Source organism: Hemiscyllium ocellatum, chromosome 5 (assembly GCF_020745735.1).
Source record: "Hemiscyllium ocellatum isolate sHemOce1 chromosome 5, sHemOce1.pat.X.cur, whole genome shotgun sequence".
NCBI lineage: Eukaryota > Metazoa > Chordata > Chondrichthyes > Orectolobiformes > Hemiscylliidae > Hemiscyllium > Hemiscyllium ocellatum.
The window spans coordinates 93,428,292-93,449,145 of NC_083405.1; the positions used below are offsets into that span (position 1 = coordinate 93,428,292).

The following is a 20,854-nucleotide window of genomic DNA, read 5'->3' on the forward strand; positions in this document are numbered from 1 at the left end:
GAGGGGTGACCTTATACAGGTTTACAAAATGATTAGGGGCATAGATAGGATAAATAGACAAAGTCTTTTCCCTGGGGCCGGGGTGTCCAGAACTAGAGGGCATAGGTTTAGGGTGAGAGGGGAAAGATATAAAAGAGACCTAAGGGGGCAACGTTTTCATACAGAGGGTGGTACGTGTATGGAATGAACTGCCAGAGGAAGTGGTGGAGGCTGGTACAATTGCAACATTTAAGAGGCATTCAGATGGGTATATGAATAGGAAAGATTTGGAGGGATATGGGCCGGATGCTGGCAGGTGGGACTAGATTGGGTTGGGATATCTGGTCGGCATGGACGGGTTGGACCGAAGGGTCAGTTTCCATGCTGTATATCTCTATGACTCTAAATAAACTCTAACCCCTACGAGAAGCTGAGTGCACCCGTCAGGTGGACAATGCCCCAGTAAATGGACGCATTTGGTGTTGGGGAGTAGAAGGTGTTCCTTTAAGACGGGGTCAAAAGTTGAAACATAGGTGCTTGCCAATCATGTGACTGAGTGCAGGAACAGCTTGTACTAGACAATTTGAAGATATAACATTTGAGCTGTAACTCAGATAATGAGTTGTTTTCACAACCTTTTGAAGTCAACCAGTTTAGATTATGCCCCAAGATACTAAAACCCAATCAAATTTGAATTTTACTGTTCTGACAATATCAAACCAATGAGACGATCCGATGATTTTGGGATATAAAATGCAAGCATTTTGAACAATTAGCTAGAGACAAAAAGCACCTACTGCCATCGATTGGCTGCCTGCAGACTCTCTCTTTAAAAAAGGTACCTTTTTCATATGAAATATCTTTACAGTAGGAAACTGAAGATGACCCAGGGAAATCCACAGACAGAGGAAGTTTGATACATGAAGATAGCAATGGGTTTTGAAAATTGACTTGCTATAAATTTTATAGTGCTTTATTTAATCAGTATATTGTTATAGAATGGGAGGGAGATAAATTGTTAAGACAAAAGGAGGCTTACATTTATAGCTAATTGTTGTTTAAATGTTCTGAATAAATTGTAACTTTTTTAGATGGTGGAATTTGGGCCGTTCTATGTCACTCATACTTTAACAGATTATGAGGCGAGGTGAGCTTTTCTGTTGCCAGGTTCAAATTAGCATAAGGGTTTACCCCATGTCGCAACAGTTTGGGACCCAGGTCTGTGATTTGGACAAATTTGGACAGATCCAGTCTGAAATTCACACGGATTTCAAACAGATAAGATCCCAGCAGATTTAAACATGTACCAATTCGTCTCCTAGATCTTTAAATGAAAGAGGTGAGGTAATTTGTTTAATTTCAGTTATTTGTAGTTGATTAAATTAGCGAGAAAAATGGCACTGAAAATTGGGAAAGGGGTTCTGGGTTTGCAGATGATTTCCAAATGTGCCAAGAAAGTTGAGAAAGAAAGAAAAATATCTTACTTTTAGGATTAGCAAAGAGGTTTTAATAGGGTTTAACCAAGGACAAAAGTAATACTGAAATTGTAAGGGAATTACTCAAGTACCTAAGGTGTGTCAGAGAAACAGTTAAGTGCAATAGAGGTAGAGAGAATAGAAAGGGAGAGAATTTGAACTTCAGAAGTGGTGAGTTAGTCAAAGTCAAGTTAACAGGCTGGAGATTAAAAGAGAATATAATGACATAAATACAAATATGTTAAAACACTGCCACATTTTGATAAGATGTCAAAGCCTTCTTTATTTCATGTGGAAAACTGGCTAGACAGATGGAGTGGTCAGAGGACTTGTGGGTGATGCTAGTTCATACTAAACTGGTAGGCAGAGCCAGTGAGGTATTTGCCATGCTGTCAGATGAAGATCAAGAGATTATGACGAGGTTAAATAGGCTATTTTAAGTGCTTAAGAATTGGCACCAGAAGTGTATACACAGCGGTTCAGAAACATAAAGAAGGTACCAGGTCAGACTTATGGTGACTTCAAAAGAATTAAACATAGTCATTTTGACAGATGGATGCGAGCCTCAAAAATAGATAAGACCCATGAGGATCTGAGAGAAATTATTTGCTGGAGTATATAAAAACTCACTTCCAGGGATGATAAGAATTCATACGGATGAACAGAAAGTTCAGGAAGTGAGAAGAGAAGCAGAGATGGCAGATGAATACACGTTGGTGCATAAAGCAAGGTTTAGCTTCCAGCAAGAATTTTGTCCTGTAAGGGATAGAAGTTGGGAGAAGGGGAGATCCTATACTACGAAACAAAGAGTAGAGAACACTGGTAATTATTTACCACAGATTAAAAAAGCCCAAGAGGATGGAAAAGAGGTGAAAGGCCTCAGGTGTTTCCAATGTGGTAAAGTGGGACATGTAAAGTCACAGCACTGGTCATTAAAGAGAGGCACTGTGAGAAAAGATGTGGTAAATGAAGCTAAGCCAGTGGCATTAGTGAAAGTATAAAGGAAACCCCAAGAAAAGTCGAGGAGCTGCAGGAGAGTGTACAGCCTTGGGAGGAGTTAGTGCCTGATCTCTTGAAAGAATTCACCTCTATGGGTAAAGTTTACTCAGAAAGAACAGGGGGAGAAAGGCAAGAAGTTATCATTTTGAGGGATACAGAAGCTAACTAGTCTCTAATAGTAAGAGATGAACGTATTTGCACTCTTTCTGATCTGTTACCCAAGAGAGTGGTAATTTGTTGAATGGATGGACAGACATTTAACACTCTCCTGTGTAAAATTAGGTTGGAGTATCAACTCAGGACTAGGGGAGTAATAGTGGGAGTGATTGACAGAGCTTCAGTTCTCGGAATCCAGTTTGTTCTTGGGAATGATTTAGCAGAGTCGAAGGTGGGAGTGACAGCTTTTGTTATGGAGGAGCCTAAGGAAGACCAAGGAACTGAGGAGTTAAAAGAAAAATACCCTGGTATTTTCCCAGACTGTGTAGTAACCAGATCCCACTATCATAAGTCCCAGCACAAAGCAAAAACTAAAATGAAAGATGAAGGAGTTAAGTTTCGGTTAGTGGACACCCTGCTTGACGTGATGGTGCAGGAAAAACCTGAACGGGCAGAGGATCAGGCAGAAGTGTTTAGTCCCAAAAGGCTAACGGACTTGCAACAGAAAGACAAGACAATAAAAGATATACATGCTGATACATACTGAGAAAGGGAGGCAGAGAACATTCCTGAGAGTCATTATCTGTAAGATAGAATCCTAAAATGAAAATGGAGACCATGGCAGATTAGTGCAGAACAGAAATGGGCCAAAGTCACCAGATTGTTTTGCCGGTGTTACGGATAGCACATGAACTACCTGTAGGAGGTCACCTCGGTGTACCAAAGACTCAGGCTAAGATACAAAAACATTTCCATTGGCCTGGAATGCACAAGGATATGGTTAACTTTTGCTGTACATATCATACATTCCAAGTGTTAGGTAAGCCACAGATGGTAATAAAACCAGCACCTTTGTTGCCAATCGCCACATTCAAGGAACCTTTCATGTTAGTTATGATTGATTGTGTACCTCCTCTCCTGAAAACTAAAAGTGTGAACCAGTACTTGTTAACGATATTGGATGTGTCTACCAGATGTTGAGACAATCCCAGTGTAGAGGCAAAAAGGGTTGTAAAGGAGTTAATAGCTTTCTTTGCACGGTGTGGGCTATCCAGAGAAATTCAGTTAAATCAAGGGTCTAATTTTACTGCTAGGCCATTTAAGGAAGTCACAGTCAGCTTAGGTATACAGCATTTTAAATCATGTGCATATCATTCTGAATCCCAGGGAGGTTTAGAAAGGAGGCATCAGATCCTGAAGAGCATGTTGAGGGTATACCAGAATGATTGGGATAAAGATATCCCATTCGTATTGTTTGCCATTAGAGATGCCTCAAACAAATCTACTCAGTTTACTGCCTTTGAGTTAATAGTTGTACATGAAGTGAGAGACCCTTTGAAATTAAAGAGAAATTGACTGGACCAAAGTCAGAGATCTCCCACTTGGATTATGTATTGGAGGTGAGGGAGAGATTAAATTAGATAGGTGAGTTAAGTAAAAAGCACCTGAAGAGGGCACAGAATAAAATGAAACAGGTGACAGATAAAAACTCTGGAGATTCAAAATGTTTTCCTGTGGAGGCGACGTATTATTGTTACCAGTGACAGGAAATCCTTTCAAAGGCAGGTTTACTGGTCCTTATCAAATTGAGAAAAAGTTGAGTCAAGTGAACTATCTAGTAAAGATGCCAGATTAAAAAAAACTGTATGGGGTATGACATGTGAATATGTTGACACTTCATTATAATAGAGAGAAGGAATTAGAGAAACAGGTGTTAGTTACTGCCACACACAGTGAGGAATCAAATCCAAATGTTGTGGAATTTGATGTGCCTCAAAATATGCTAAACGGTGAGAAAATCCTTGCAGAGTGAGATAGTTTACTAAACTATCTGTTTCAGGAGCAAAGAACAAAGAACACAGTTGAAATATTATATTGCTGTAACAAACCTATGCAGGAATAAGATGGGGAGGACTAATGCTATTGTGCATGAGATAGATGTAGGGGATAATGTTCCAATAAACAGCACCCCTGTTCAAAGACAGACAGGCCCAGAAAAATGTGGAGGTGATGCTTAACGAAAATATCATCGAACAGAGTCAGAGCACGTGGAGCTCGCCAATCGTGTTCGTTCCCAAACCTGATAGAACTCAATGACTTTGCATGAATTATTGGAAGGTCAACCCCATAACAAGATCGGACTCATGCCCACTATCAAGATTGGAGGGCTGTATAGAAAAAGATGGACAAGCCAGTTACATCAAAGTTTGACTTACTGCACAGTTATTGGCAGGTACCTTTAAATCAAAGAAAGAGAACTTTCTGCATTTGTAACCCCAAATGGGTTTTATCAAATCAAAGTGATGCCCTTTGGAACGAAGAACACACCCACCACATTCCAAAGATTCAAGAACTGAGTTGTGACTGGTTAACAAACTGTGCAGTCCATTTGGACAATGTAGATATCTTTGGTGAGTCCTGGAAAGATCACATGGTACAGCTGACCGAGCTCTTTGAACGATTAAAGACAAGCAACACTGGTAATAAACTTAAACAAAACTGAATTTGTGAAAGCAGAGATAATGTTCTAGGGATATAACATTGGTCATGGAAGGTTGACCCAACGGAGTGCAAAGATGAAGGGCGTCGAGGAATTTCCACGACCAACCTCAAAGAAAGAGGTCCTTTGATTTTTGGGACTAAGCGGATTCTACCGGATGTTTGTTCCAAGCTTCAGCAGCGTAATGGCACCATTAACAGATTTGCTGAAGTAGAGCACAAAACTTCGGTAGACAGAACAATGCCAGGAGACATTTGACAATTTAAAAGCAGTATTAACCACTGCACCAGTTTTAGCAACACCAAACTTGTTGAAACCTTTCAAAGTTGCAATTGGTGTCAGTGACATAAGAGTTGGAGCTGTACTGCTACATGATGGAATTGAACTTCCAGTTGGTTCCTTTTCAAAGAAACTCGACACCCACCAGAGAAAATACTCCAAGCTTAAAAAATTATTGAGATTGGTACTGGCTTTACAACATTTCATGTTTATGTCACAAAACAACGTGTCAGAGACGGTTGTGTACACAGATCACATTCCAATACATTCTTGTCTTGGAACGCTTTAAAGACAAGAATGAAACTATTTTGTTGGAGTCTTATAATTTATAAATCATACATGTTGCAGGTCGTAAGAATGTAATTGCAGATGCATTATCGCAGATTTAATGGATAAAAGATAACATTAACTGCTTCACACATGTGTATGAACTTAGGTTAATGCCCTATGTATGTTGTGGTAATGTGGTTAAGGAAAAAAAAAGCCATCTTTTCATTATGATGGTTCTTTTTTTCTTAAAAGGGGAGATGTTGTGGAGTTGAAAGCTGTACTGTACCTTTAAGAGAAGGTGAAAGCTGAAAAGCTGGCAAGCACCCATCATGTGACTCAGTACAGGCGCTGCGTGTACTTGACAATTTGAAGATGCAACATTTGAGCTGTAACTCAGTTAATGAATTTTCACCGTCTTTCAAATTCAACCAGTTTAGATTATGCCCCAAGATACTAAAACCAATCAAATTTGAATTTTATTGTTTTGACAACATCAAGTCAATGAGACTATCCAATGTTTTGGGGTATAAAAAGCAGGCATTTTGAAGAGTTAACCGGAGATAAAGAGCACCTACTGCCATCGATAGGCTCCTGCAGACCTTCTTCTCTTGAAAAAGGTACTTTTTTTTAAATATATAAAACATCTTTGCAGCAGAAGACCGAAGGTGACCCAGGGGAATTTACAGACAGAGGAAGTTTGACACACGAAGATGACAATTCATTTTGAAAACTGATTTGTTGTAAATTTTAGTGGTTTTATCAGATCAGTATATTGTTATAAAGTGGATGGTAGATAAATAGTTAGGACAAAAGGAGGCTTACAGTTGTAGATAGTTGTTTAATGTTCTCTCTTGGAATTAAAGAAAAAATTACCAATTTATTCTTTAAGTACTAGAACTTGGGTAGTTCTCCGTCACTCAAAGAGAACTTGGAGTGCTGGTTCATAGCTCCTCGAAAGTGGAGTCACAGGTAGATAGGATAGTGAAGGTGGCGTTTGGTATGCTCTCTTTTATTCATCAGAGTATTGAGTACAGGAGTTGGGACATCATGTTGCGGCTGTACAGGACATTGGTTCGGCCAGTTTTGGAATATTGCATGCAATTCTGGTCTCCTTCCTATGGGAAAGATGCTGTGAAACTTGAAAGGGTTCAGAAAAGATTTACAAGGATGTTGCCAAGATTGGAGGATTTGAGCTATACAGAGAAGCTGAACAGGCTGGGGCTGTTTTCCCTGGAGCGGAGGCTGAGTGGTGACCTTATTGAGGTTTACAAAATTATGAGGGGCATGGATAGTGTAAATAGACAAAATCTTTTCCCTTGGGTCGGGGAGTCCAGAACTAGAAGGCATAGGTTTAGGGGGAGAAGGGAAAGATATAAAAGACACCTAAGGGGCAACATTTTCACACAGAGGGTGGTACATGTATGGAATGAACTGCCAGAGGAAGTGGTGGAGACTGGTACAATTGCAACATTTAAAAGGCATTTGGATGGGTATATGAATAGGAAGGATTTGGAGAGATATGGGCCGGGTGCTGGCAGGTGGGACTAGATTGGGTTCGGATAGCTGGTCCAACCAGTCCATGCTGACCAAAGGGTCTGTTTCTATGCGTACATCTCTATGACTCATACTTTAACAAGTTACGAGGCGAGGTGGGCTTTTACATTGTTGAGTTTAAGTTAGCATAAGGGTTCACCCCATATCGTATTACTGGCTTTGGCAATCTCTAAAACCGCAATCCTCGTTTTTCAGCTTGGGAAGCACAAAACGGATTCAGATGCTATGCCAGTGAATGGGAGTAGAGACAGGATTGAGTACCTGCAATGTACATTTCTTATTGATTCAGTAACTGGAGAAGCATTAGCAAGGCATCTGAACGTGTCTTTTCTGGATTCAAAATTATAAACTTCCTTTTGTCTTCACCAATGATGCCAGACCTGCAGATTCTTTGGTTTGTTTCAAGTAATTTCAGTATTCTCAAATGTTGAGAAGATTTGTAGCTTAGGTTGAGGTTCTGGATGTAGGTTTGCTCACTGTGCTGGAAGGTTCATTTTCACACATTTCATCACCATACTAGTTATCATCATCAGTGAGCCTCCGGATGAAGCACTGGTGGCATGGCTCGCTTTCTATTTATGTGTTTAAGTTTCCTTGGATTGGTGATGTAATTTCCTGTGGTGACGTCATTTCCTGGTTCTTTTTCTCAGAGAGTGGTAAATGGGATCCAAGTCAATGTGTTTGTTGATAGAGTTCCGGTTGGAAATGCCATGCTTCCAGGAATTCTCGTGCATGTCGCTGTTTCGCGTGCCCTAAGATGGATGTGTTGTCCCAGTCGAAGTGGTGCCCTTCCTCATCTTAATGTAAAGATACTAGTGAGAGAGGGTCATGTCTTTTTGTGGTTAGTTGATGTTCATGCACCTTGTAACTAGTTTTCTGCCAGTTTGTCCATGTAGTGTTTGTTACAGCCCTTGCACGGTATTGTGTAAATGACATTAGTTTTACTCATTATCTCTGTTGGGGTCTTTCAATTTCATTAGCTGTTGTTTTAGTGTGTTGATGGGCCACCATGATGCCAAGAGTTTGGAGTAGTCAGGCAGTCATTTCCAAGATGTCTTTGATGTAAGAGAACATGGCTAGAGTTTCTGGTTGTGTTTTGTTTGCTTGTTGGGGTTTGTTGCTGGGGAAATCAGCAGACTGTGTTCATTGGGTACCCGTTCTTTATGAATACATTGTATAGATTCTGGATGGTTCATTTTTAGATGTTTCGTCACCATACTGGGTAACATCAGTGAGCCTCCAGATGAAGCTATATAGAACATTATTTCAATGAGCCACCACACACTGCAGCACAGAGGAAACATGCAGAGTAGAGGAAAATCACCTGTGCAGACCTGGATTCTATTTACCACCCCCTGAGAAAAAAAAAGGAATTGACATCACAACCCAAGGAAACCTAAACACAAAAAAAAGCAGGCCATGTCATCAGTGCTTCATCCAGAGGCTCACTGATGATGTTACCTAGTATGGTGACGAAACATCTGAAAACAAACCTTCCAGCTCAGCGAGCAAACTTAGATTCATTTCAGTATTCTCTTTAATCCACCATCAGATTGATCAGCACCCATGACTAAATTGGCAACAGGAGCCAAAGTGAACAGTAGCAAGTGTAAGGTCATATTCTTCAGAAGCTAAGCCAAATTAAATCTTTCTCCATCACTGTCAAGTCAAGCTACTTAAAGATATTCAGGATAAAGTTCAAGAGGGCTCCTCTCAAAAACTGGAAAGGAGCACACAGCCAAGACAAAACAGAAATTGAGTATGTGGGAACAATGCTCCCTCTCCATTGTAGGCAAGAGACTGGTAATCAGGTACAGGATGCTAAGCGGACGCATGTATAGCATATTCCCCATTCCTCCATTGTCTTGATCACCCAAACCATCTTGTGTTTGTGTGAATACTGAAAATGGACCACCTCTACAGGGAGACAGGAGACAACTCTCCAGATAAAAAGGAGGAAGAAAAGCACACCATATCATACATCCTCGATTGCTACCTTTGTATGTGGTTAGCTCAAACTGTGTATAGATCCTCTGTTTACAAACCTTGTGTTCCTACTGTCAAATAAGTTAGCCCTAGCCACATCATTCTGAATGCTCCATTCAGTTCAAATTTGTCTAATCACTTAGTGAATAAGTTTCTGCAGAAAATCATTTTGACCACAAGTCATACTTAACATCCTCAAGGCCTCATAGGATTCATCTCCTTTTCCTGTCAGATGAACAGACAGTCTATTAAGTTTGGCAGAATACTTCACCATCAGAACGTTCAAGCAAGCACCAAGACAAGCAAGCACAGCAGGTCAGGCAGCATCTGAGGAGCAGGAGAATCGACGTTTCAGGCATAAGGCCTTCCTGGTGAAGGGCTTATGCCCAAAATGTCAATTAACCTGCATCTCGGATACTGCCTGACTCGCTATGCTTTTCCAGCACCACACTCTCGACTCTGATCTCCAGCATCTGCAGTCCTCACTTTCTCCATAGCTTGGTTGGTAGTTAGAAGGTGCTTTCCTGTTACATTCTACCTGCATACTTGACAGCCTCGCTACATATTGTGTTTGAAGAAAGAGACTGCCGTCACTATTTGGAACATACCTTTGCAAAAGAGGTCTGAAAAGAGTTGGACAGTAGTGAGTTTTTGTCATGACCCATCCGAAACAGTACTGTGACATAGAACTTGGTACAGTAAAGGCGGTTTCCAAGCATACACACACACACACACACACACAAAGATGAACACAGACTGCTACTGGAGGCCCATCGACTCGGTCAGTCTTTTGTATGCCCAAAACTTGTCGATCTTCCAAAGCCAAGAGTTGCTCATGATCAAGTATTACAACTACTAAATTCCAATATCTAGGATTTTCTACTAAAGTTACGCACCTAAAGCTTGCAATAGCTGCCTGAAAGGCCAAAGTCAAAAGCTCTTCAGCTATAATATACTGAGGGGCTGGAGGTTGAAAATGACTCTGGCTGTTTTACATGTCAAACAGAGTCAAATATTGACTAATGTTAAATATTGAGTACGTACACTATTGGAAGAAAGTGTTCTTTGCACGTAATGCAACGTACATTGAACAAACATCATACTTTATAAAATATAATAAAGTGCATCTTTGAACATAAAGCAGTGAAGTTTTATTCAACACAATCACATGCAGATCTAATAAGATCTTGATTTGGAGATGCCGGTGTTGGACTGGGGTGTACGAAGTTAAAAATCACACAACACCAGGTTATAGTCCAACAGATTTAATTGGAAGCACACTCGCTTTCGCAGCTATGCTGCTTCATCAGCTGATGAAAGAGCGTCGCTCCGAAAGCTAGTGTGCTCCTAATTAAACGTGTTGGACTATAACCTGGTGTTGTATGATTTTTAACTTAATAAGATCTTGAGTATCTAAAAAGGAGGGTCAATAGCTTTAGAGTGACTTTTCAATATGCAATTTGGTGATCCTTGGGAGTTATCATAAAGTAACACATTCCTCATATTGCAGCAACATGTATACACAGGTAGTTTGACAGCGGTCTAGTCCATATGCAAAATAAAAGCAGCCACTTAATTGACAAGGAATTTCCTTCGTAGAAATACTGTAGCAAATGAATATTCAAAGCCGCAAAAGGGACTTTCAGCAGCTGCTGACAATCACTTTTTCCTTAAACAAAGTTCTCATTTCTGAGTAGCTTCTTGAGATCTAAAGGGAAGGATGTGGTCAGTGAAAATACGTTTTTATTAAACATTTTTCAGATACTCGAAAAGTGATTTGGAGTTTGGGGGGGGGGGGGCGCTTTCTCAGTAGCTCCGACTCTCACACACTTCACCTTCCTCCCCTGTAACAGAGTGAGAGAGAGAGAGAGAGGCCTCCCTCCCCTTCGGCCCCGGGCTAGGCCCCAACAGCCTGCCTGGCTCCGGCCGAGAGCCACCAACCGCTCCAAGTTTAAATAATAACCGAACCAACGGCGGCAGCGGGTGGCATCAGGCCGTTGCCCCACAGACATCCCGACAGCCCCTCACCTGCTCCACGCCGAGGAACCGGTAAAAGTTCTCCTGCACTTCCTCCACCAGGTCGAAGAGCTCCAACTCGGCCGTATCCCAGCTCAGGCAGAGGGGCACGTAGGGCAGCAGCAAAGCCCCGGCCACCAGCTGCATCCAGAGGGCACACGGCATCGCCAAAAAAAGGCGGCCCCGAGCCAGCGCAGGCCCCCGGCTCTGCCACTCGGACTCCCCGGCACCGGCCTTGGGGACGTGGCTCCTTCACTCAGCCACTCACTTCTTAAAGGGGCCGCGCACATCCCAGACGGTGAGGAAGGACTTGCATTTGTCTAGCGCCGTTCACGGTTTTGAGCGCAGCACGTTCCGAACAACGCGTGGACAGGGTAAATAGACAGGGTCTTTTTCCCCGGGGTGGGGGAGTCCAGAACTAGAGGGCATAGGTTGAGGGTGAGACGGGAAAGATAGAAAAGGCCCCAACGGGGCAACTTTTTCACGCAGAGGATGGTACGTTACTGGAATGAGTTGCCAGTGGAAGTGTTGGATGCTGTACAATTGCAACATTTAAAAGGCATCTGAATGGGTAAATGAATAGGAAAGGTTTAGAGGAATACAGGCCAAGTGCTGGTAAATGGGACTAAATTATGTTAGGATGTCTGGTCAGCGTGAACAAGTTGGATCCAAGGGTTTGTTTCCATACTGTACGTTTCTATGACTTAATAGAGACTCAATAACCAGGTGCCACAGATTTAAGGCAAGGAAGAGGGGACTTGAGGAAAAAGCTTTTCAACCAGAAGGTGGTGGACTTCAACAAGCACCAAGATATGGCTTGGCTGGTGGTGAGAAGGGCTCTGCCTGTGAGATCCTTTATGCATGCCCGGACTCTGCCGCACCACACACTGTCCTCAAAGTGGCTGCGAGGGGTGGGGCGAGACTGTCACACACCTCCTTCTGGAATTTGCCTATGCAGAAGAAGTCTGTAGAGGAATGCAATGGTGTTTGTTTAGGTTTGTCCCGAGCAATACTGTGACGCGGAACTCCATGCTCTATGGTCTGTTCCCCGGGACGCACACCGAGATGAACATCAACTGTGCCTGGAGGATCATCAACTCAGTGAAGGACACTCTCTGGGCGGTCCGAAACCTGTGGATCTTCCATCTGAAGGAGTTGACCCCGACTGAGTGTTGCAGACTGACACATTCCAAGGTTCAGGACTACGTATTGAGGGACGCGCTGAAGCTTGGGGCAGCTGCCGCCAAGGCGCGGTGGGGAAAGACCACCGTGTAACATCTGCCTGCCAAAGAAGAACAGGGGGTCCACACAGAAGAGCTGGATAGTAAATGTACAGACTTGTATATAGGAAAAATAAATATCAATGCCTGTATGTAAAGCAATGTAATGTGTGCACAAGAATGGCATGACCAATTGTATAGAGATCCAAAAAAATTTATGAATGAAGTTTATTTTTGAAATTTAAAAAATCAGGAACTCACAGCCTAAAAAGGTTGTAGAGGCAGGAACCCTTGAGACATTTGAGATATTTAGATGAGCACTTAAAACGCCACAGCATAGGCCACTGTTGGAATATTACGTGCAATTTTGGTCTCCTTCCTATCGGAAAGATGTTGTGAAACTTGAAAGGGTTCAGAAAAAATTTATAAGAATATTGCCAGGGTTGGAGGATTTGAGCTATAGAGAGAGGTTGAATAGGCTAGAGTTGTTTTCCCTGGAGCGTCGGAGGCTGAGGGGTGACCTTATAGAGGTTTAAAAATCATGAGGGGCATGGATAGGATAAGCAGTTTTGGGGGAGTCCAGGACTAGAGGGCATAGGTTTGGGTGAGAGGGAAAAGATATAAAAGAACCCTAAGGGGCAACTTTTTCATGCAGAGGGTGGTTTGTGTACGGAATGAGCTGCCAGAGGAGACTAGTACAAAAGGCATCTGGATGGGTATATGAGTAGGAAGGATTTGGAGGAATATGGGCCAGGTGCTGGCAGGTGGAACTAGATTGAGTTGGAATATCTGGTCAGCATTGACGAGTTGGACCCAATCATCTGTTTCCGTGCTGTACATCTCTGTGACTCTATGAGCATATAAAGGCTATGGGCCAAGTGCTAGAAAATAGGATTAGAATAGAGAGATGCTTAATGCCTGGTATGGGCATAATTGGCTGAAGGGCCTTTCCTTGTGAAGTGAAAATCAATGACTCTATGAATTCCGAGATTCTGACCCAGCAACAGTGAGATCTTTTAGCTCCATCTATCTCATGTTTCTTACATTGTTTGGCTTGCAAGCTGTCCTGTGTTGTACCTTCACCAGGTTGATACTTTACTTTTAGGTATGTCTGATGGTGTGCCTACAATGACCTTCTCTACTCTTTATTGAACCAGGGTTGACCCCTGGCCTCGTAGTAAAGATAAAGTCAGCAATATACTGGGCTATGAGTTTACAAATTGTGTTTGAATAAAATTCTGCGGCTGCTGCTGATGGCCCCCAGCACCTCAAATATCCAGCTGTTTGAAATCTCTCCCATTTAGTATGGTAATACCACATGACATAATGAAAGGTGTCCTCAGTGTAAAGGTGAGACTTTATCTCCATAGGACTATGCAGTGGTCACTCTGACTAATGCCTCCATGGTACATTGGCTTCAGATAGATTGTTGAGGACAAGATTATTAACTCCTATTTACAAGTTGTTTACTCTTGTTGCTTCCCTGACCACTTGCTGCAGTCATATCCTGGCAGTTACGTCCATAAGAATGCAGCCAGTTCAGTCAGTGGCAATGTAACTAATCCACTCTTGGTGATGGACATTAATTTTTCACCCTTTAGGGAGGAGGGGTCTTAGTGTTCATATATCCTGGTGGCTAGTAACACTACATTGGACAAACAGGCAGAAAACTAGATACACGAACACCAACTAGCCACAAAATGACATGACCCTCTCTCACTAGTATCCTTACATAGATTAGATTAGATTACTTACAGTGTGAAAACAAGTCCGCACCGACCCGCCGAAGCGCAACCCACCCATTCCCCTACATTTACCCCTTTACCTAACACTACAGGCAATTTAGCTTGGCCAATTCACCTGACCTGCACATCTTTGGACTGTGGGAGGAAACTGGAGCACCCAGAGGAAACCCATGCAGACACGGGGAGAATGTGCAAACTCCACACAGTCAGTCGCCTGAGTCGGGAATTGAACCCCGTCTCTGGCGCTGTGAGGCAGCAGTGCTAACCACTTCAACTGGGCAGCACATCTATCTTAGGACAAGCCAAACAGAAACATGCACAAGAATTCCTAAAAGCATGGCATTCCAACCGGAACTCTATCAACAAACATATTGGGTTAGACACCATCTACTACCCCCTGAGAAAAAAGAACAGGAAATGACATCACCACAGGAAATAACATCACCAACCCAAAGAAACCCAAACATATAAACATAAAGCAGAAATCATGTACACTGCTTTGCCTGAGGTCCACTGAAGATGTTACCTAGTAGGGTGACAAAATGTCTGGAAATGAACCTCCCAGCTCAGCGAGCAAACCTACATCCAGAACCTCAACCTGAGCTACAAATCTTCTCAAAACTCGCAAAAATAGAATATAATATGGGAAATGTGAAATTGTCTTTTTAAACAGGAAGAATAAACAAAAAGCCTATTATTTAAGTTGTTAAATATTGCGGAGTTGTGAGGTGCAGAGGGACCTAGTTGCCCTCACACATGAATCGCAAAAATTAGTATGCAGGTACGGCAAGTACTCAAGAAAGCTAATTGAATGTTATTTAATATGACAGGGATTGAATACAAAAATATGGATGTCAGGCTTCAGATATAGAAGGCATTCGTAAGACAACATCGGAAAGGCTATATACAGTATTGGTCTCCAAGGATGTAAATGCATTGGATGCAGTTCAATGGATGGGTTGTCTTAGGACAACACATTGGACATATGGGGTTTACATGGACTGGCGTTTAGAAGAATAAAAAGTAACCTGATTGAAACGTGTAATATCCCGAATGGTCTTGTCAGAGTGTATGTATGGAAGGATGTTTCATCTTCTGGAAGAATCAGGGATCACTCACTAAAGATGGAAATGAGAAGAAGTTTTTTTTCTGTCAGAATGTTGTGAGTCTGGAATTTTCTTCCTGAAAAGGTCGTGGAAGCAGAGTCCTTGAATAATTTTAAAGCAAAGGTAGAGTATAATCTCCTCCCTCCACCAGCGTTGTTTATACTATCTGGAAAAGCAACTCATCAAAGCTCATTTGTAGCATGTTTCAAATTTGTGACCTATACCACTTGGAGTGAAAACAGCAACAGATAGTTAGGAACACCACCACCAGCAGGTTCCATTTCAAGCCACTCAACCTCATGACTTGAAACTTTGTTGTAGTTCCTTCATGGATGTAGCTATGGCCCACACAGACTGCAATGATTCAAGGGATGTCTTGCTACCATCTTCTCAAGGAAATTTAACAATTGGCCATAAATGCTAGCCTAGTCAATGAAATCCATATCCCATGAACTAATATAAAATAAATTCTACAGAATGGAAAATCTAGACTAAGTGCCTTATAACATTAATTGCATTTCTTTCACATATTTTTTAGTAAATGGGGTGCATGTTCAAAGTGGGGCAGTATTCCATTATAGATGGCCTCTGAGGTGTCATATTCTGCACAGTAGATGGCAGTTCTGCAACAAGGTCAAACAACATTGCAAAAATATGAGTGTAGACCTCTTCCTTACAGCCATGATTTATTTTAAGATCTCCTCATGTTTTAAAATAGAATCATGGGATGTTTACAGCACAGAAGGAGGCCACTCCACACATTATTTTCATGTGGGCTCTCTGACAGCAACTCAGCCCGTCGCATTCTTACTCTCTGCCTGTTTCCTGAAACCTTGTAAACATTTTCTCTTCTGACAAATATTAAATAGTCTTTTGAAAGTCATATTTGAATCTGCCTTCAACAGATGTTCAGGAAGTGAATGTCACATCCTCATCATTAGCCATGAAAAAAGAGACTTTTTCCATGTTGCCTCTGGTTCATTTGTGAATCACTTTCAATCTGTATCCTCCAGTGATGGACCCTTTCACCAGAGGGGAGAGTTTCACCTATGAATTTCTGCTTTCTGATCTGCCGCAACCCTTTATGGTTTGGAAAATTTCCATCAAATCACCATTCAACATTTACTTTGGAGAACAAACCTTCCTTCCACTATCTCTACCTGAAGTCTCCCCTCCTAGGAACCATCCTCACAATTCTTTTCTATATCTTGTCCAATGGTTTTTGCATCTTTCCTAAAGTTTGGTGTCTGGAATTGTACACAGTAGGATGAATTTAATGCCAACCCATATGGAGACTTTTGTGGTGGGGATGGTGGATAGAACCTGCTGATATCCCACTTCCATTCTGATTATGCATGTGCCAGGAAGGTCCATGGACAGTACTCTGTTGTGCTGCCAACTTAGACCCTTATTTGGGCAATTAGTGCCCGGTTAAAGGCCTCATCCCATACCTGCTGCTATTTATCCAGGAATGGGCTGACATCCCATTGTGTGTGAAGGCTGAAAAAAAGCGCGACAAGGTTGTTTGTAGGCATCTGTCATTCAAAGGGACAGTGTTTGAGTAGGGGGTCCGTTGAGATCCACACTCCTTGGCTTTGCAACCTCCTGTCCATTCCACATGACCTCTTGCTCCCATAAGCTCACCTTCCCATTGCCGGGTTCAATGGTGATCCTGGTCCAGTGGTGATCCTGGGTCCATGGTCACCAGATCAACCACATTGCCCTCAACAACTCTTTTGGTTACCTCCTAAAAAGATTCAAGTTAGCTAAACACAATTTAAGCTCAACAAGTTTGGATTGAATTTTTTGATTAATCTAAATTTATTCAAGTACCTGTAACTTTTGTGTGGATCATTATTTCCAGAAATGTTCCCATTGCTGAGGTTGCACTGACTGTTGTATAGTTATTGGGCTTATCCTACCACATTGTTTAGGACAAAGTTCTATAATTTGCAGTTCACCAATCCTCTGGAAACTGCCCTGCATAGAAAATTATCACTGGTGCCTCTGCAATTTCTATTCAGATTTCCTTCAGTATCCTTGATGCATCGCATTCAGTCCAAGTAATTTATCAATTTTAAGTGCAGCCAACCTTTCTAAAATTTTCTGTTTAGGAATCTTTCATCTTAATACTTGTTTTTTTCAACATAAAGTGCAATACTGTACATATGTGCCTCCTGGTCTGCTATAGTCATATGACTTCGACCATGAGGCACCGACTGGGGGCATGTATCATGAAGCTATTTGAATAGATCACAGTCAAACTATATACTCAATGTTATCAGTTATCAAGACAAGTATTTCCTCTTTAACTGCAGTCTATTTTTTAATTATAGTTTTACTTGCCAGTCTTCGATGGCAAATTGAATGGCCAGATCTGTTCAACCCCATTCTTTAAATTAATTACTTTTACTCCAGATTGGTCCTTGTTCTTTTTATTTCATTGTCCACTATACTTTCCTTACAAGTAGGATCCATTTGTTCTGCCTCATTGTCTCGATCTAGCAATGCCTCCTTCCTCAATGAACTGGAAACACACTGATCTAGGGCATTCTCCAGATCACACTTCAGAAACATCAGTGCAATGTTACTAAGCCTAATGATTGAGGGTATCCTTCAAAGCATCATCAAATAGTTGACAAAACAGGAAAAACTAGCTCATAATGTAAAAACAGGATGTAAGAGTTTATAAGTATATTAAAAGGATGAGAGTTGCTCAAGTAAACTTTGGTTTCTTAGAGCCAGAACCTTGAACAAAAAGTTTGTTCTTAAAAGAAACAAATCATATACCAGATATAGAGAGTAGTCAGGTACTAAGGAACATAAGGTAATTGATGTCTGCAGGAAAAAGGTTTGGAGAATTTAAAGGAAATAAACGTGACATTTTCTCTGAATATGATGACTCACATGCCAGGATTCTAAAAGAGTCACTGCTGAGATTGTAGACATGCTGGTTAAGATTTTCCTAAATTCTAGAATGCATTGCCAGCAATTTGAAGTTAGCAAATATTACTCCTTTATTCAAGAAAGGAAGAATAGAAAAAAATAGGGCAGTTAGCCTGACATTAGTCGTCAGCAAAATGTGGAATTTGTTATTAAAGTACTATTGTCTTAATAACGATTCCAAATATCAGAATAATTGGATGGAGTCAACATAGTTTTCCAAAAGGAATGATATGTTTGACAAATTTATTAGAATTACTGGGTATATGGCTAATAGTGGAGTAGATGAACATAAGGCACCAAGAAAGACAGTATATAAGATAAGAATTTATGGAGCTGTAGAAATATGTTGGCATAGATAGACAGTTGGTTAACTGACCGAATGCAAAAACAAACAGGGCATTTTCATAATGATAAGTTGTGTCTGGTGGAGTGTCACAAGGCTTAGTGTTGTGACCTAAACCAATTAAAATCTATGTTAAAGATATGGATGGAAAGACATAGTTAGGTATCTAAGTTTGCCAATGGTAAGAGCTAGGTGGGATTGTGAGCTATGAGGAAGACACAAAGAGACTGCAAAGATATATAAGATGAATGGGCAACAACTCATCAAATGAAGTATAATGTGGAGACATGTGAGGTTATTCACTTTGGTCCAAGGAATAATAAAACAAATGTCTTTTTTTAAATGTGTGAACTTCAAAATGTTAGTATTCCAAGGGACTTGAATATGCTCACACAAAAAACACAGAAAGTTAGCTTGTAGGTTCAGAGAGCCATTAGGAAGATGTATAGCAAGTCACTGAGAAGACATTGGTATATTGCCCTTTATTGTAATGGAATCAGAACACAATGACAAGAAAGCCTTGCTACAAATGTACACGGGCTTTGATGAGTCCACAACTGGACCAGTTGTGCAGTTTTAGTTTCATATTTACTGAAGGATGTGAGACAGTATATCATAGGAGAGTTCTCCTATGATGAGAGGCTGAGTAAATTAAGTCTTTATTCTCTAGAGTTTAGAAGAATTAGAACTGATTTCATTCAAATATACTCAATTCTGAAATGTGTGATAGTTCGGACACTGATGAGAATTTGTTCCTTGGCTAGGGAATCCATTACATGGGGACAGTGCCTCGGGATAAATGACTGATCATTTAGGACTGAGGAGTTGAGACATTCTTTACTAAAGTGCTTGTGAATCTTTGGAATTCTCTACACTAGAGGATCGTGGATGCTCCATGGTTGAATATATTTAAGTTTGAGATAGAAAGATGTTTTCTCTTTTGGGGAATCAAGACATATGAGGATTTTGCATGAAATGGAGTTGAGGGACAGAAGATCAATAACAGTTATATTGACTGACAGAACAGTCATGAGGGGCTATTTATTCCATTCATGCTTCTATTCCTTGTGTTCTTGGATTCTCTTTGCCTTGCCTCTATTATTATCTTAGACTATACTGGAATAATGAAAGAGCCTCATTAACTTATCTATGATTCTGCATCTGTCTATATTCCTTACAAGTGGAATCCTCCATACCTTTCCCAATGATTGATGGGCTATAGAATACATCCAGTGGTAAAATTGTACCTTTATTGTTTCTAAGCTCTAACCAAATGGATTCTGTCATGTATCTCTAGAATGTCATTTCTACATACTGTAATATTCATAATTAATGCTTCCACCCTTCCTTCTTTCTTTCTTTTTGCTCCTATCTTTCCTGAATAACACATATCCAGGAATATTTATTATTCCATCCTACTGTTATTTTATCCAGGTCTCCATTATCACTGTGACATTACCTGCAGCTCACGAGCCTTATTCAATACATTCTATGTGTTGACATACATGCGCAGTAAACCCAATGGCTCCCTGAATTGATGGTATTAAGAAGCCTGCATTCCTTTGTATACACAGTGCACATTAAATAACAAATGACTGTTGGTCTGCATAATGATTCTGGTTATTTAGTTCCTAATATTCTCCTGCCATTTCAACTTGCGTCTCTTCATTTGTCATCTACGCTTCATCTGGCAGTTCATTCTCAGACCCTACATTTAAAATTCATAGACTGAATATTTTTTGTACTTGGTCTGATTGCCACTGTGTTATGAAATTGTTGCATAGCATCCTCTGAGCCATGTGTTTGGTGGATTTATAAGGTAAACCTGGAAATGTAGTGTCCTCTTTTGCATAACCTTCTCTGTTGGTTTCAGCAGTTTCATATCAATTACGTGACAGGTAATTTATTATAGCCATGTTACTGATATTAGACTAAGGGCACACTATCTGTTCTTCATAATTCTTTTTTACCTTCTGAAAGGATGAGCAGAAAAGTGTCGTGCTACAAGTTTGTAAAGCTGTGGAACATGTCCATAACTACCAACCTATCAAAACATAAATCAGTGAATGTGCAAAATGCAAATGATTGTTTATGAGAACAACTTTAGAGTTAGATATTCTGATAAATGTAGTACATCATTGGAAATTGGTTGAGATGAAGGATCAAAGCATCTTCTGCAGACATGACACAGTCTTCCACTTGAGGCAGATCTACTTGTCACACTCAGAAACATGACCATCCTCAATTCGCTTTTTCCACATTGGAGTTAATGTTTTCCCC

At 40.9% G+C, this 20,854-nt stretch overlaps 1 protein-coding gene across 1 annotated transcript in view; it reads right to left on the reverse strand.

Moving 5' to 3' along the window:
• The window catches only part of dnajc1 (DnaJ (Hsp40) homolog, subfamily C, member 1), a 245,310-nt gene extending 233,839 nt beyond the window's left edge, over positions 1-11,471 (reverse strand). The window contains exon 1 of the mRNA XM_060824995.1: positions 11,227-11,471. Within this exon, the coding sequence (XP_060680978.1) occupies positions 11,227-11,379 (153 nt within the window). The 5' untranslated portion in view covers positions 11,380-11,471. The remainder of the gene's footprint in view (positions 1-11,226) is intronic.
• Between the last annotated feature and the right edge of the window lie 9,383 nt (positions 11,472-20,854).